Raw genomic sequence first — 14,364 nt, 5'->3', positions numbered from 1 at the left:
TCTTACGGTTCTTTGGAGAGCTGGGCGGCTTTTCTTGTGTGAGTGGAGTTGGCTGGGGTGGGCTGTCCAGGAAGACCTCACTCACTCACATGCCTAGTGGTCAGCTGGATGTCAGCTCGAAGCATGTGCTATTCGTCAGCCAACAGGTTAGCCTAGGCTCAGTCACACAGTGGCAAAGTGTTCCTAGCAGCAGAGCCTGAGGCACAAACATTTTTTCAAATCTCTGCTTGTGTTACATTTTCTGAGATACCGTTGGCCAAAGCAAGTTCCATGGCCAAGACTAAATTCAAGAGGTGGAGGAGTAGACCCCACCTACTGATACAAGGAGCATGGAGCCACACTGCGAGGTGCTCCCATATGGGATGGAGGAACTGTTGCTACTTCTTTTGCAAACAGTCTACCTCATAGGTTTTCTTTTCTTTTCTTTTCTTTCCTTTTTTTTTTTTTTTTTTTTTTTGAGACAGGGTCTTGCTCCATCGTCCAGGCTGGAGTGCAGTGGCTCAATCTCAGCTCACTGCAACCTCCACCTCTTGGGTTCCAGCAATTCTCCTGCCTCAGCCTCCCAAGTAGCTAGAATTACAAGCACGTGCCACCATGCCTGGCTAATATTTGTATTTTTAGTAGGGACAGGGTTTCACCATGTTGGCTAGGTTGGTGTCGAACCTCTAACCACAGGTGATCTATCCACCTCGGTGTCCCAAAGTGCTGGTAGTACAGGCTTGAGCCACTGCACATGGCCCCCTGTCACATTTATGTTAGTGGCTGCCTTGAATGTTTCATGGTGTCAAATGAGAAACTATATGCAGTGGTGCTTTGGGGGCAAATGTCTGGGTAATACAAACACCTGTGCCATTGTTCTGTGGGTTTCTTCCTGATTGCTATGAGTTTATAAAGGAAAAAACAGATTATAAGTTACACAATCTTTCAGCCCCCAAATCTTGTACAACTTGAATTTGGCACAAGTCAAAATAGCCTGCATGTAGCCCCGCTATGACCCACAGCTACATAGGACTCTTCAGTGATAAACAGTGGTTTAGAACAGAAGCAAATGGGACCAAATGTTAATGTTTGTTAAGTCTGGATGGCGAATCCAAGGGTGTTTGTTGTATTGCTCTCTGGAAGTTTTTGTGTGGTTAAAATCTAAGACACATTGAGCACTGTTTGACATTTGCAGTGTCTCTGGGCATTAGCTCTAAGCAACAATCCCTGGCATTTTTTTCTCTTTCAAAGGAAATAGATGGTGGCACCTCCTCCACCATTGCCCCACCCAAATAGTCCATCTTCCTTTACATTAAAGATTATTTGGACCTTGAAACTACCCACCCACATTTTTTTTTATGTTTGGGGGGTAGGGTTGGCGGAGTCTTGCACTGTCACCCAGGCTGGAGTGCAGTGGCATGATCTCGGCTCACTACAACCTCCGTCTCCCAGGTTCAAGCGATTCTCCTGCCTCAGCCTCATGAGTAGCTGGGACTATAGGCACGCTCCACCATGCCCAGCTAATTTTTGTGTTTTTAGTGGAAACGGGGTTTTGCCATGTTGTCCAGGCTGGTCTTGAACTCCTGACCTCAGATGATCTGCCCACCTCGGCTTTTCAAAGTGCTGGGATTACAGGCGTGAGCCACTGTGCCTGATCACCACCCACCTTTTAAAAATCATTTCTATAAACACTGGGAAATGCCTTTCTGATGCCTTCTTATCATTACTAGCAGCCACAGAGCTCAGTTTATGATATGGAAAATAGCATGAATTTTGATTTTTGAATGTACAGAAGCCACGTTTTTTTGTGTAAATATCACTGTGCTTTTCTCTTATGTGTTGGTACAGCCTCCTACTTTTTCTTAACTCCTCATTAGTCCAAGAGGTGAGATTTTTAAATCAAACCCTTTCTATCCATTGTAGATAAATAATAAGAGCTCCTGGGAAGAATTGCATTGCGTAGAAGTCAGAAGACTTCTCTTTTAGAAGCTTCTTTTTACCTTGCCTTATATTCATTTGCATGGAGGGCCTTTTTCGTTCTGTGTTTGTCATGGAAAATTTTCCACATTTCTGAAATTGTATTATGGGCCTTACGGAACAATTTGCATGAGGTGAAATCTGGGTGAATCCAGCGTTGGTTAGCTAAGCGCCACCTTCTGGCAAATCTAGGGATTGACATTGTTCTTCTGTTACTAATCGGCCGCTTCTGCACACAGCTGATGTTGGGAGTGCAGAGATTTGTCGGAAACCAGTAATCCACAAAACAACACAAGCCATAGAGTGACCTAGAGCTAAAGTCCTCTCTGGGGGAACCAGAATTATAAGGCAAGAGCAATGGATCTAGAGAGAAGAGAGTAGCATGGACCCGAAAGCATGTGGCGTATTCAAATAACTGCAAGCACCTCGCTATGTCTGGAGGTCAGGACTCTGTGGAAAAATGAAAGATGCTGAAAAACTCAGCAGGAGCCTGGTCCTGAAGAGCTGTTGATGCTAGCCAGTCTACCGTAGGGGGGGGGTTGTCAACTGAAGAAAAATCAAGCTTTTTAAAGAGTTAAAGTTAGTTTTGTTCAGGACAGTAGACTAAGAACTATAGCCTGGGAGAAGTCTTTCCAAGAGGTTCTGCCAGACTGGTCCCAAACGGTGTTGCGGCTCACAGCTTCTATGTGGGTTGTGGACCTTCAGTCCATGTAAAATCACATCAAAGTTTGGGTGCAAGAGTACATCTGCATCTAGATGACTAAAGTATATCTTGTTGGCCGGCTTCAGTGGCTCATGCCTGTAATCCTAGCACTTTGGGAGGCCAAGGCAGGCGGATCACTTGGGGTCAGGAGTTCAAGGCCAGCCTGGTCAACATGGTGAAACCCCACCTCTACTAAAAAAAAAAAAAAAAAAAAAATTAGCCGGACGTGATGGTGCATGCCTGTATTCCCAGCTACACAAGAGGCTGTTGGAGGACAATCGCCTGAAACTGGGAGACGGAGGTTGCAGTGAGCTGAGATCATGCCACTGCTCTCCAGCCTGGGCAACACAGAAAAACTCTGTCTCAAAAAATAAATAAATAAAACTAAATCTTGTTGTAGATTGCAGAAGCATAATCACTAGCCATCTCAGACTTTTTTTTTTTAAGATGGAGTCTTGCTCTGTCACCCAGGCTGCACTGCAGTGTCGCAATCCCGGCCCACTGCAAACTCCTCCTCCCGGGTTCATGCCATTCTCCTGCCTCAGCCTCCCGAGTAGTTGGGACTACAGGCACCCGCCACCACGCCTGGCTATATTTTTTTTCATATTTTTAGTAGAGACGGGGTTTCACCGTGTTAGCCAGGATGGCCTCGATCTCCTGACCTCGTGATCTGCCCACCTCGGCCTCCCAAAGTGCTGGGATTACAGGCGTGAGGCACTGCGCCCGGCCAGACATTATCTTATATGTAAGAATAGGACCAGTCATTTATCTTTTCAGGGATATAGTGACTCAGGCTAGACACGTGGAAGCCGAGCACTCTATTCTGTTTTGTCTTCGAAGTGTTCTGGAGGGCTACCTGTCACTGCAGACAGGGGCTTCCTGTGATGATGCTGGCAAACAGAAATGAGCGCACCTGTCTCCAGGAGTTTGCTACTTTGTCTCACAGGAACCAGAAAACAGACTCTGATGTGGAGCACGGGAAGGGAATAGTAAGATGGGGCAAGAGGAGAGTTGAACTGGGATGCAGGGGCCACAGAGGCCCTGCTGATCCTGCAGAAACCTCTGAGCGGAGATGGCCCTCAGAGTTATTTCCAGTTAAGGCCAGAGAGCCAGACCATTATACCCCGGCATTGAGCACTGGTGGGGTGCAGGAGGTCCACGGAAGGGGAGGTAGGTTTGAGCGAGGCAGCTTCCTTTGGCTAAAAGGGACTCCTGGACATGGATTCAGCTGTGAGCCCTCAGCCACAGCTCACAGGTGTACTGGGGGAATGCATGCCTCAGGCCGGAAGGGTGGAATCTGGGGGATTCCCTACAGCACCCACTACAGAGGATAATAGGAGGGTTTTCAGGCCAGGACCTACATGGTCTAAGTTGTTACTATTATTGCTAATGTTACTAGTACTCACTGGATTTTTTTTTTTTTTTTTTGAGACAGGGTCTTACTCTGTCACCCAGGCTGGAATGCAGTGGTGCAATCTCAGCTCATCACAACCTCCGCCTTCTGGGTTCAAGCGATCCTCCTGCCTCAGCCTCCCTAGTATCTGGGATTTCAGGTGTGCACCACCATGCCCAGCTAACTTTTGTATTTTTAGTAGAGATGGGGTTTCGCCATGTTGGCCAGGCTGATCTCAATCTCCTGACCTCAAGCAATCTGCCCGCCTCAGCCTCCCAAAGTGCTGGGATTACAGGCATGAGCTACCACGCCCAGCCAGCGATGCAGTTTTAAACAACCAGATCTTGTAAGAACCCACTCACTACCAAGAGAACAGCACCAGGGGATGGTGCCAAGCCATTCATGAGAAAACGCCCCTATGAGCCAGTCACCTTCCACCAGGCCCCACCTCCAACACTTGGGATTACAATTCAACATGAGATTTGGGCAGGAGCACAGATCCAAACCCTGTCAGTGCATGTGTAAATGCGTGTCTTTGTATTTCCCTAACACTGGTCATGTCTCTGACTGTGGCCGGTAGTGTGTCCAGCAATGTGACCCACCAGTTCACATATCCTGGGGAATTCACCGTGTTTGCTGAATGCACAACCAGTGAGTGGCATGTGACAGCCCAGAGGCAAGTGACCGTGCGAGACAAGATGGAGAGGCTCAGTGTGACTGCATGCTCCGGCCTGTCCCCGTCAGGAGCCGGCCCTCTCTGCCAGGCTGTCTTTGGGGATCCTCTGTGGATCCAGGTGGAGCTTGACGGAGGTGAGTCTGCAGAATTGGGCACATCAAGGCAAGCTATAAAATCACTGATTTCCTCCAAATCTATCCAACTCCCAGCCTTAATAAATAGTGGGCCGGGTGCAGTGGCTCTGTAGCAGGACGAGATGAGGACAAAACTCCTCAGACACTGGATTAAAGAAGGAAGAGGTTTATTTTTCGGGGAACTCGGCTCTTAGGACACAGGTCTGCCAACGCTCCTGGCCGAATAAAACACCTCTTCCTTCTTTAATGCGGTGTCTGAGGGGTTTTGTCTGCGGCATGTCCTGCTACGTTTCAAGCCTATAATTACAACACTTTGGGAGGCTGAGGCTGGTGAATCAATTGAGCCCAGAAGCTCAGGACCAGCCTGGGCAACAGGGTGAGACCCCATTTCTACAAAAAGTACAAAAATTAGTCAGGTATGGTCACACATGCCTGTAGTCCCAGCTACTTGGGTGGCTGAGGTGGGAGGATGGCTTGAACCCGGGAGGTCGAGGCTGCAGTGAGCTGAGTTCGTGCCACTGCACGCCAGCCAGGACAACAGAGTGACACCCTGTTTCAAAAAAAAGTAAATGAATAGTAACAAGGATCACCTACTGAGTTCTTTTTTCTTTTTGAGACGGAGTTTTATTTGCTCTTGTTGCCCAGGTGGAGTGCGATGGCACAATCTCAGCTCACTGCAACCTCCTGGGTTCAAGTGATTCCCCTGCCTCAGCCTCCCAAGTAGCTGGGATTACAAGGATGTCCCACCACACCTGGCTAATTTTTTGTATTTAGTAGAGACAGGGTTTCACCATGTTGGTCAGGCTGGTCTCAAACTCCTGACCTCAGATGATCCACTCACCTTGGCCTCCCAAAGTGCTGGGATTATAGGCATGAGCCACCACGCCTGGCCAAGTTCATTTTTAAACTATCATTTATTCATTTATTTAGCAACTAGTGTGTGCCAGGCACTGTTCTAAGTGCTTTGCATAAAATTGCCTACTCATTACATACTAGTATTATCTTCATTTTACAGATGAAGAAATGAAGACACAGAAAGGTTAAAACATTTGCCCAGAGTCAGAAGGCTAGTAAGGTAGTGAGCACTCCTGGGCTTCCAAACGCCCTTCTTTGCATCCCTGTAGAACCGAACTTCCAAGTCACTTCCTTTTGGGAATTTGACTAGGATGAGGTGGCACTGGGACTGCTACCAACTGGGCCTGAGCCCATGTCAGTGCAGCCAGCATTGACTAGCTTGGCACAATCAAGTTGCCACTGGCCAAGGCCAGTATTCAGCTGCACCCACTGGTATAGCCATGCCAGCTGTTATGGCTGGGGTCCATTCTGATTGATTGGTCACAGTGTGTTTTCTGATTGGTCACAGAGACTGCTCTGATTCATTGTCAAGTCCATTCTCATTGGTCACAGTGTCTATTCTTTTTTTTTTTTTTTTTGAGACAGAGTCTTGCTCTGTCATCCAGGCTGGAGTGCAGTGCAGTGGTGCGATCTCGGCTCACTGCAACTTCCACCACCCAGGTTCAACTGACTCAGCCTCCTGGTAGCTGGGAGTACAGGCGTGTACCACCATGCCTGGTTAATTTTTTTTTTTTTTGTATTTTAGTAGAGATGGGATTTTGCCATGTTGGCCAGGCTGGTCTCGAACTCCTGACCTCGGATAAGCTGGCCGTGTCAGCCTCTCAAAATGTTGGGGTTACAGGCGTGAGCCACTGCCCCTGGCCACAGTGTTTTTTTTTTTTTGAGATGGAATCTTGCTCTCTCCCAGGCTGGAGTGCAGTGGAGTGATCTTAGGTCAATGCAACCTCCACCTCCCAGATTCAAGTGATTCTCCTGCCTCAGCCTCCCAAGTATCTGGGATTACACGCACCTGCCACCACGCCTGGCTAATTTTTGTATTTTTAGTAGAGACAGGGTTTCACCAGATTGGCCAGGCTGGTCTCGAGCTCCTGACCTCATGATCCACCTGCCTCGGCCTGCCAAAGTGGTGGGATTACAGGCGTGAGCCACCGCACCCGGCCTGTGTTTTCTGATTGGTCACAGAGACTGCTCTGATTGGTTATCATGTCTATTTTGATTGGTCAGGGTGTCCATTCTGATTGGTCACAGTGTCTATTCTGGTTGGTCATGGCATCTATTTGTTGGTCGCAGTGTCTATTCTGATTTATCAGAGCATCCATTCTAATTGATTGGTGCCCATGCAGTGTTGGTTGTTAAATATTTTCAATTACCATCCTTTCTCTCAATAGAGACCCCTTGGCTAAGACTGATCCTCACCCAGGGCAGCGTTCTTCCTGAAGCCCAGGCCCAGTTTGAGATCAGAATAGAGGCCTCTTGATGTAAACAGGGCAGCACAGAGCTAGTGCAATGAGCACGTGGCTCGGTTTGAACTCACATCCCACCTGGAGCCCTCTCATAGCAATAGCTATGGAAGCCATAATGGGGCTTTAACACAGCGCTCAGGAAATCTCTTCCGTTCTTGCGTGCTTGTTAGATGAAGAGGGCTCATATGTTCCCCTGAGGAAACAAAATAATCCTTCATTTATTTACTCATCCTACTAATAAAATTGAGTGCCTACTACTCTGCAGGGTGTGGGGAGGCAGCAGTAAATGTGAAAGTCAGGTTTCCCCTTCTCAGGAGGCTTACATCGTAGCCATCATCATCATCATCCAGCCAAGAACTGCGCTAGCTCGGTTTTTATTGGAAAGAATCCTAATTTGTTGATTTAAGTCCGATTTTAAGAGTCAACCATAATATTTAGCATCCAGTAACAACAACTATCTGCAAACTGCAAGGGAGCCCCCATCTTACCGTGAATGGGCTGAGTTCTCATGCTGGTTTGCAGGGTTCCAGGCAGTCACCAGTGTAGGTTGAAGGAATGGCTTCACTTGCTCCTGCTTAAAACAAGACCCAAAGCTAATTCTCATGCATAAAACTCAGCCCCCACCGTTAAGAAATGCTCCTTTTTAGTCCTCCTCCTCCCCTGACCAGGACATCCCTGGCAACTAAATGTGGTAATTTTTAAATTACAAATATTTAGGTTCTCGGGTAAGACATACATAGTATAAATAAGTTAGAATATGCAAATGAACAGAGCAGACCCCCAAATGACAAAATCATGGCCGGGCGCGGTGGCTCACGCCTATAATCCCAGCACTTTGGGAGGCTGAGGCGGGCAAATCACGAGGTCAGGAGTTTGAGACCATCCTGATAACATGGTGAAACCCCGTCTCTACTGAAAATACAAAACATTAGCTGGGTGTGGTAGCAGGTGCCTGTAGTCCCAGCTACTTGAGAGGCTGAGGCAGGAGAATCGCTTGAACCCAGGAGGCAGAGGTTGCAGTGAGCCGAGATTGCGCCACTGCACTTCAGCCCGGGCAACAGCGCCAGACTCTCTCAAAAGAAAGACGAAATCAGTCATTAAGCTAATACTCAGGGATAATCACCATTAATATTTGAGAAGGGGGCATATCTGTATCCATGTCTATATCCAGAATCAGGCTTCAGAGACTGAGCCTGAGCTGCCATAGTATTATCAACTGCATGGTTGTTACCAACATTCTTCAACTTTTCTTACCCCACCTAGGAACAGGAGTGACTTATACTGTGCTTTCGGGTGACATAACCCTGGCCGAGTCCACCACCCAAAAGGGCTCGCTACCATACAATCTGACCCTGGACAGAGAAACCCAGAAACTGATGGGCCCTGGGAGGCACGGCCTGGAGATCCAAGCCACCAGCAACACCACCACCTCCACAATCTCCAGGAACATCACAGTCCACTTGGTGGAGCTGCTGTCAGGGCTGCAGGCTTCCTGGGCTTCTGAGCATTTGGAGCTTGGACAGGACCTATTGATCAACATCTCAGTGGCTCAGGGCACCCCAGAAGAGCTGACCTTTGTGGTGGCAGGACTCAATTCAACCTTCTCCCACGAGCAAGTGAGCTTTGGAGAGCCATTTGGGATTTACCGCCTGGCTGTTCCAGTTGAAGGTACATGGGATTCGTGGCTCCCCTTCTGATGCCCCTCCTCTTCCCTTTGTGACTTGGTGCCCAGTGTCCTGCCAGCCAGTTTTCCAGTGTGTCCTGGACATAGATTTGTTTCACAGCATCCTGCCTGGGTCACAAGATAAGGAACAGCCAGATGTAATCTGCCATCATTGAGTTATTGGTTCTCAACTTCGGCACTTCTGACATTTGGGGCTGGATCATTCCTCGTTACAGTCGGGGGCTGGTACTGAAGGAGTTTTAGCAGCATCCCTGGCTTTTATTCACTAGATGCTGGTAGCACCAGCACCCCAAGTCATGATGATAAAAATGTCAGACATTGCCAAATGTCCCCTGGGGGGCAAAATCACCCCCATTTAGGGCCCCTGTAAGAGACCAGGCATATTCAGATTTCTTCAAACATCTCTAGAGAAGATGGTTTGGGGAACTGCAGGTGACGCCCTAGGGGGAAAGAGGTAAAAACCAAGAATGGCAGAGACTGGGATGGAGAGAGGAAGTGTTGCCGACCATGGGATCTTAGGCTCTGATGTACTCAAACTTTCCTGGACGAGGCTTCTTGTTAGAGGCTTATGTTCAAACATAAAGAAGGCAGCACTAGAGTGGAGGTTCAGGGGCTGACTCCCCAAAAAGTCCGGAGGGCGTTCTTATTTATTTATTTATTTTTTGAGATGGAGTCTTGCTCTGTCTGCCAGGCTGGAGTGCAGTCAGTGGCGTGATCTTGAATCACTGCAACCTCTGCCTCCTGGGTTCAAGCAATTCTCGTGCCTCAGCCTCCCAAGCAGCTGGGATTACAGACATGTGCCACCATCCCCGGATAATTTTTTTTTGTATTTTTAGTAGAGAGGGGTTTCACCATGTTGGCCAGGCTGGTCTTGAACTCCCAACCTCAGGTGATCCACCCGCCTTGGCCTCCCAAAGTGCTGGCATTATAGGCGTGAGCCCTCGTGCCCGGCCTTTTTTTTTTTTTTTTTTTTTGAGATGGAGTCCCACTCTGTCACCCAGGCTGGAGTGCAGTGGCGCGATCTCAGCTCACTGCACCCTTCACCTCCCAGGTTCAAGAGATTCTCCTGCCTCAGCCTCCCCAGTCACTGAGACTACAGGCATGTACCACCATGCCTGACTATTTTATTTTTAGTGGAAAGGGGGTTTAACCATGTTGGCCAGGCTGGTCTTGAACTCCTGACCTCACATGATCTGCCCACCTCGACCTCCCAAAGTGCTGGGATTATAAGCATGAGCCATGCCATGCCTGGCATTCTGAAAGGAGGTAGGGTGGGAAAAAAAAGGGCGATATTTAGGCATGTGGAGGTGGGGAATGTTCAGCGCCTTTGCAGTCTGGTCACATGCTTCTTGATGTGTGGTATGTCTTATTAGCATGTTAAAGCTCCACCCTCGGGCATGATTTTTAGTATTATAATGAGGCAAAGGGTAAAGATGGTCATTTTTCTGGTCTTCTGTGTGTGCAGGCTATGGGGTTAACTCTCCTGAGTAAGACTTAAGGTGGGAGTATTTTCGTTTCCTCAAGGTCTGCAATCAGTGGGCATGGCACCTTGAGCAAGATTTGTGGTGCAATGTCTGGATGATCTGACTGGGGTCCGTGCCTGCCGTGGGTCACCCTCCCCGAGCAGCTTGTTGTAGAATCCTCAATGAGGCAGGGCAGGGATCCAAGTCCCATCTCTGCTCTATCTCAGAAGTATTTGCAACGATGCTGACGGGAGGACAGACTGGCAGGCACCAGCCAGGGGAGGTGGCCATAGCACCCATTTGCATGTAATCTGTAAGGAACGGAGAGTTCTTGAGGGCCGTGATGAGATCAGCAGGCAGAAATGTGATGAGAATGGCAGAGTCTCCAGCCCATCCAGGACCTGCCCATAGCTCCCCCTGGATCTCAGAAGTGCGTTAGAAAATGGGTGATACTGTGCAGGTGTCGGGTTACCATGCCATCTGCAAGCAACTCCACAAACCAGATAGCAGAAGGGATGATAGGTTTGAGAAGAAAACCACGGGGGCTTTGCCAGATACCAAGGGTCCAGCTTAGAAGAGGGAAAGTCTAGAGGCTGCTGCAGCTGGAAAAGCACACCACGCGTGGGTTATAAGCCAGATGCTGATTTTGCTTTGTCACCTATAAAAATTACTCCTCCCATGAAAGTCGCTGCTATAAAGGTCACTCCACAGGGGAAGTTGATCCCTCTCTGATAAAATCTCCACATGCCTTGTGACTTTTGCTCACTGTTAGATGATTAACAGACTTCTCCTGCCCCTATGGCCAACAGATGTGGATGACTCCAGGGGTGGAAGGATGGAAAGGGAATGGGACAGGGGAGGAACATTTGCATTTGGTGGTGCTGGCCCAGTCCTAGCTGGCCTGGTTCTTGAGGCCTAGCAGATGTTTGAAGCTGCCTCTTTCTTGTAGGAGCTTCTCTGGGTTCTTGGGGCCCCCAGCTGGGCCTTATAGGCCTTTGTTCCTGGGGTCGTGGGGGATGCCTCCCCTTTAGGTGGACACAAGCACTGGCTACTTCTCCCTGGCCACCTCCCCGCTCTGTTGGACTCTCCTCATTCTCCCTCCCCTTGTCAGCATCCGTCTCCCAAGGCACACATCTGGTCCACAGAACATTCTGATCCATGTCTTGGCCGACTCCCACCCAAATGCAGTTATTTCTCAGACGCAGAAATGCAGCCCCTTCCTCCTGTCCCCTTCCCACCCGCACGTCTTCCCATCACAGACTGTTCCTTCAAGGGCATGAGTATGAAACCTGTCCATGCGGACCCCAAACAGACACATACCAGGCTTTCCAAGGAAGGCTCCTCTCTGAAGCGCTTCTCTCTGGGCTTGAGAAAACAGAGGTAGCCCCTACCCACAGCCCCTTCCCCATGAGGGAGAAGGGATGGGACACACATGTATCTAAATAAATCTTATGAATCCTTCTCCAAGCCTGGCCAACACGGTGAAACCCTGTCTCTACTAAAAATACAAAAATTAGCCAGGCGTGGTGACATGAGCCTGTAATCTCAGGTACTCGGAGGCTGAGGCAGGAGAATTGCTTGAGCCTGGGAAGTGGAGGTTGTGGTGAGCTGAGATCGTGCCACTGCACTGTAGTCTTGATGACAGAGTAAGACCCTGTCTCAAAAGTAAAATAAAAATAAAATAAAATGGCCGGGCGTGGTGGCTCACGCCTGTAATCCCAGCACTTTGGGAGGTCAAGGCGGGTGGATCACGAGGTCAGGAGATCGAGACCATCCTGCCTAACACGGTGAAACCCCGTCTCCACTAAAAATACAAAAAATTCTCCGGGCGTGGTGGCGGGCGCCTGTAGTCCCAGCTACTCCGGAGGCTGAGGCAGGAGAATGGCGTGAGCCCGGGAGGCAGAGCTTGCAGTGAGCCGAGATTGCGACACTGCACTCCAGCCTGGGTGACAGAGCGAGACTCCGTCTCAAAAATAAATAAATAAATAAATAAAATAAAATAAAATATCCTTTTCCACTGTCTCCACCCTTCTCACAATCCTGCTATGTCTCTGCCTCTTGCGAGTCCCCAGTCTTATCTGTCGAGAACCTACTTCTCCTTTGGAATTTAGCTCCAGCCCCAGCTCCATCCTGTGAACCATTTCTTTCTGTCCTGAGGTTGAAGCAGCCCCACCCAATGCCCACAGTGCTCCATGCCAATTCCTCCCGTGGTTTGGCGTTCACTGTCCTGTGTGTCTGCTACATGATAAGGCAGGCCCTTGAGGACAAGAACCAAGCTCCTTCATTTCTGTGTCCCCAGAGCCTTGCACCATGCCTGACATAGAGCAGGGATTCATTAAATGCTCAGAGGTGAAAGATTTCGTTGGAGGCATCAGTGGGCTAGAGATGCAAGCTGTGAGAGTTTTCTTGGTCAAATTCATGACAGTGGCTGTGACTCTGGGTCCTTTGTATTGCAGGCACTTTTCTGGTGACCATATTGGTGAGGAATGCCTTCTCCAACCTGAGTTTGGAAATCGGGAACATCACTATCACAGGCAAGGTGTTTCTGCAAGGGGGTGTAAAACCTTTTACCAGCAGTCCAGGGCATTGCACCTGCTTGGGCTCTAGTGAGGAGCCTTTCCAAACACGGCTCTGAATATGTATCTTGTTCTACAGATGGTTAGAATCCTCCAGTTTTTCTAAGGAGGCAATGATGTTTACAGTAAAACGTTTCACCACTGGTGCAGAATTCTAAAACAAGAGTTTGCATTCATGATGATGCTTTAGGCTGCAAGTAACAGAAAGTCCAACCTAAGTAGCTTCAGATTCAGGGCTTTCTTGTCTCACATAAGAAGTTAGGAGGTAAGCACTTCGGGGGTTGGTTCGGTGGCTCAGTGATGCCAGCGAGAAACCAGGCTCAGTCTATCTTTCTCCTCTGCCATCGTTAGAGCTTTGGGGCTGCCTTAGGCTTGCTGCTCAGGGAATCAAAGTGACTGCTGCAGTTCCAGATATTACATGTCAACTCAGCGTTATCCAGCAGTGGGAGCAGGGGTTTCCTCCTGTGTGCCTCTTTTTATTAGGGGAAAAATCTTTCCCACTCACTCCAAGCAATCATCACCTCAGATATCATGAACAAAGTAGGGTCATGTCCCCAGCTATAAAGTACACCGGAAAAGCAGATACCCAGCATTTTCAGGTTCTGTGGGAGAAGGTGGATTCTGGCTGCCAGGAGGAAGGCTGGGGTAATGGCTGTTGGGAAACTAGCTGATGGTAGGCATCACAGAGGTAGGGTTCACTTGAATCTGTTTGCTAGGACAATTCAAGTAGCAACGGACAGAAAAGAAGCTCAAACTGGCTTGGGTCGAAAGGAAATTTTATCAGCTCAGAAAATGAAAAGCCGGCTGGGCACCGTGGCTGATGCCTACAATCCCAGCAGTTTGGGAGGCCAAGGTGGTGGATCACTTGAGGTCAGAAGTTCGAGACCAGCCTGGCCAACATGGTAAAAGCCTGTGTCTACTAAAAATATGAAAATTAGCTGGGCGTGGTGGCACACACCTGTAGTCCCAGCTACTGGGGAGGCTGAGGCAAGGAGAATCGCTTGAACCTGGGAGGCAGAGGTTGCAGTGAGCCAAGATCATGCCACTGCATTCCAGCCTGGGTGACAAAGTGAGACTTTGTCTCCTGCCCACCCCTACTCCTGCCCCCCCAAAAAAGAAAAAAGAAAATGAAAATGAAAATGAAAAGCCCAGGGCATAGACCTGTGCTTAAACACAGGTGGATGTGTCGCTCAGACAATGTCTTCAGAAACCTGCCTCTCTCCTCCTCTGGTTCTGCGTTGGCTTCTTTTGGATTCTCTCTTCCCAGCAGTAGCAAGATGGCCCCAGGCTTTGATCCTTAACCCCAGAGGAGAAAGAGCACCTCTTGAGGGATATTTCTAGTAGAAGTCCTGAGGCTGCCTCTTGCTGGCTGAAGCTCAGTTCATGGTTTCTCCTGGACCAGCTGCTGAGACCAGGGGAAGTGGTAGTCAGTTTGGCAGGTCAGGGTCTCAAGCCCACGCT

The 14,364-nt window shown here is 48.9% G+C and overlaps 1 protein-coding gene across 1 annotated transcript in view; it reads left to right on the top strand.

Annotated features, from left to right (window-relative positions):
- LOC129493461 (polycystin-1-like protein 2) overlaps window positions 1-14,364 on the top strand; it is a 123,718-nt gene that overhangs the window by 15,546 nt on the left and 93,808 nt on the right. Inside the window, 3 exon segments of the mRNA XM_055299679.2 lie at window positions 4,642-4,862; window positions 8,444-8,848; window positions 12,784-12,861. Of these exon segments, the coding sequence (XP_055155654.1) occupies window positions 4,642-4,862; window positions 8,444-8,848; window positions 12,784-12,861 (704 nt within the window).

This window comes from Symphalangus syndactylus, chromosome 11 (assembly GCF_028878055.3).
Source record: "Symphalangus syndactylus isolate Jambi chromosome 11, NHGRI_mSymSyn1-v2.1_pri, whole genome shotgun sequence".
NCBI classification, from domain to species: domain Eukaryota; kingdom Metazoa; phylum Chordata; class Mammalia; order Primates; family Hylobatidae; genus Symphalangus; species Symphalangus syndactylus.
This window is presented reverse-complemented; position numbering and strand designations above follow the sequence as displayed.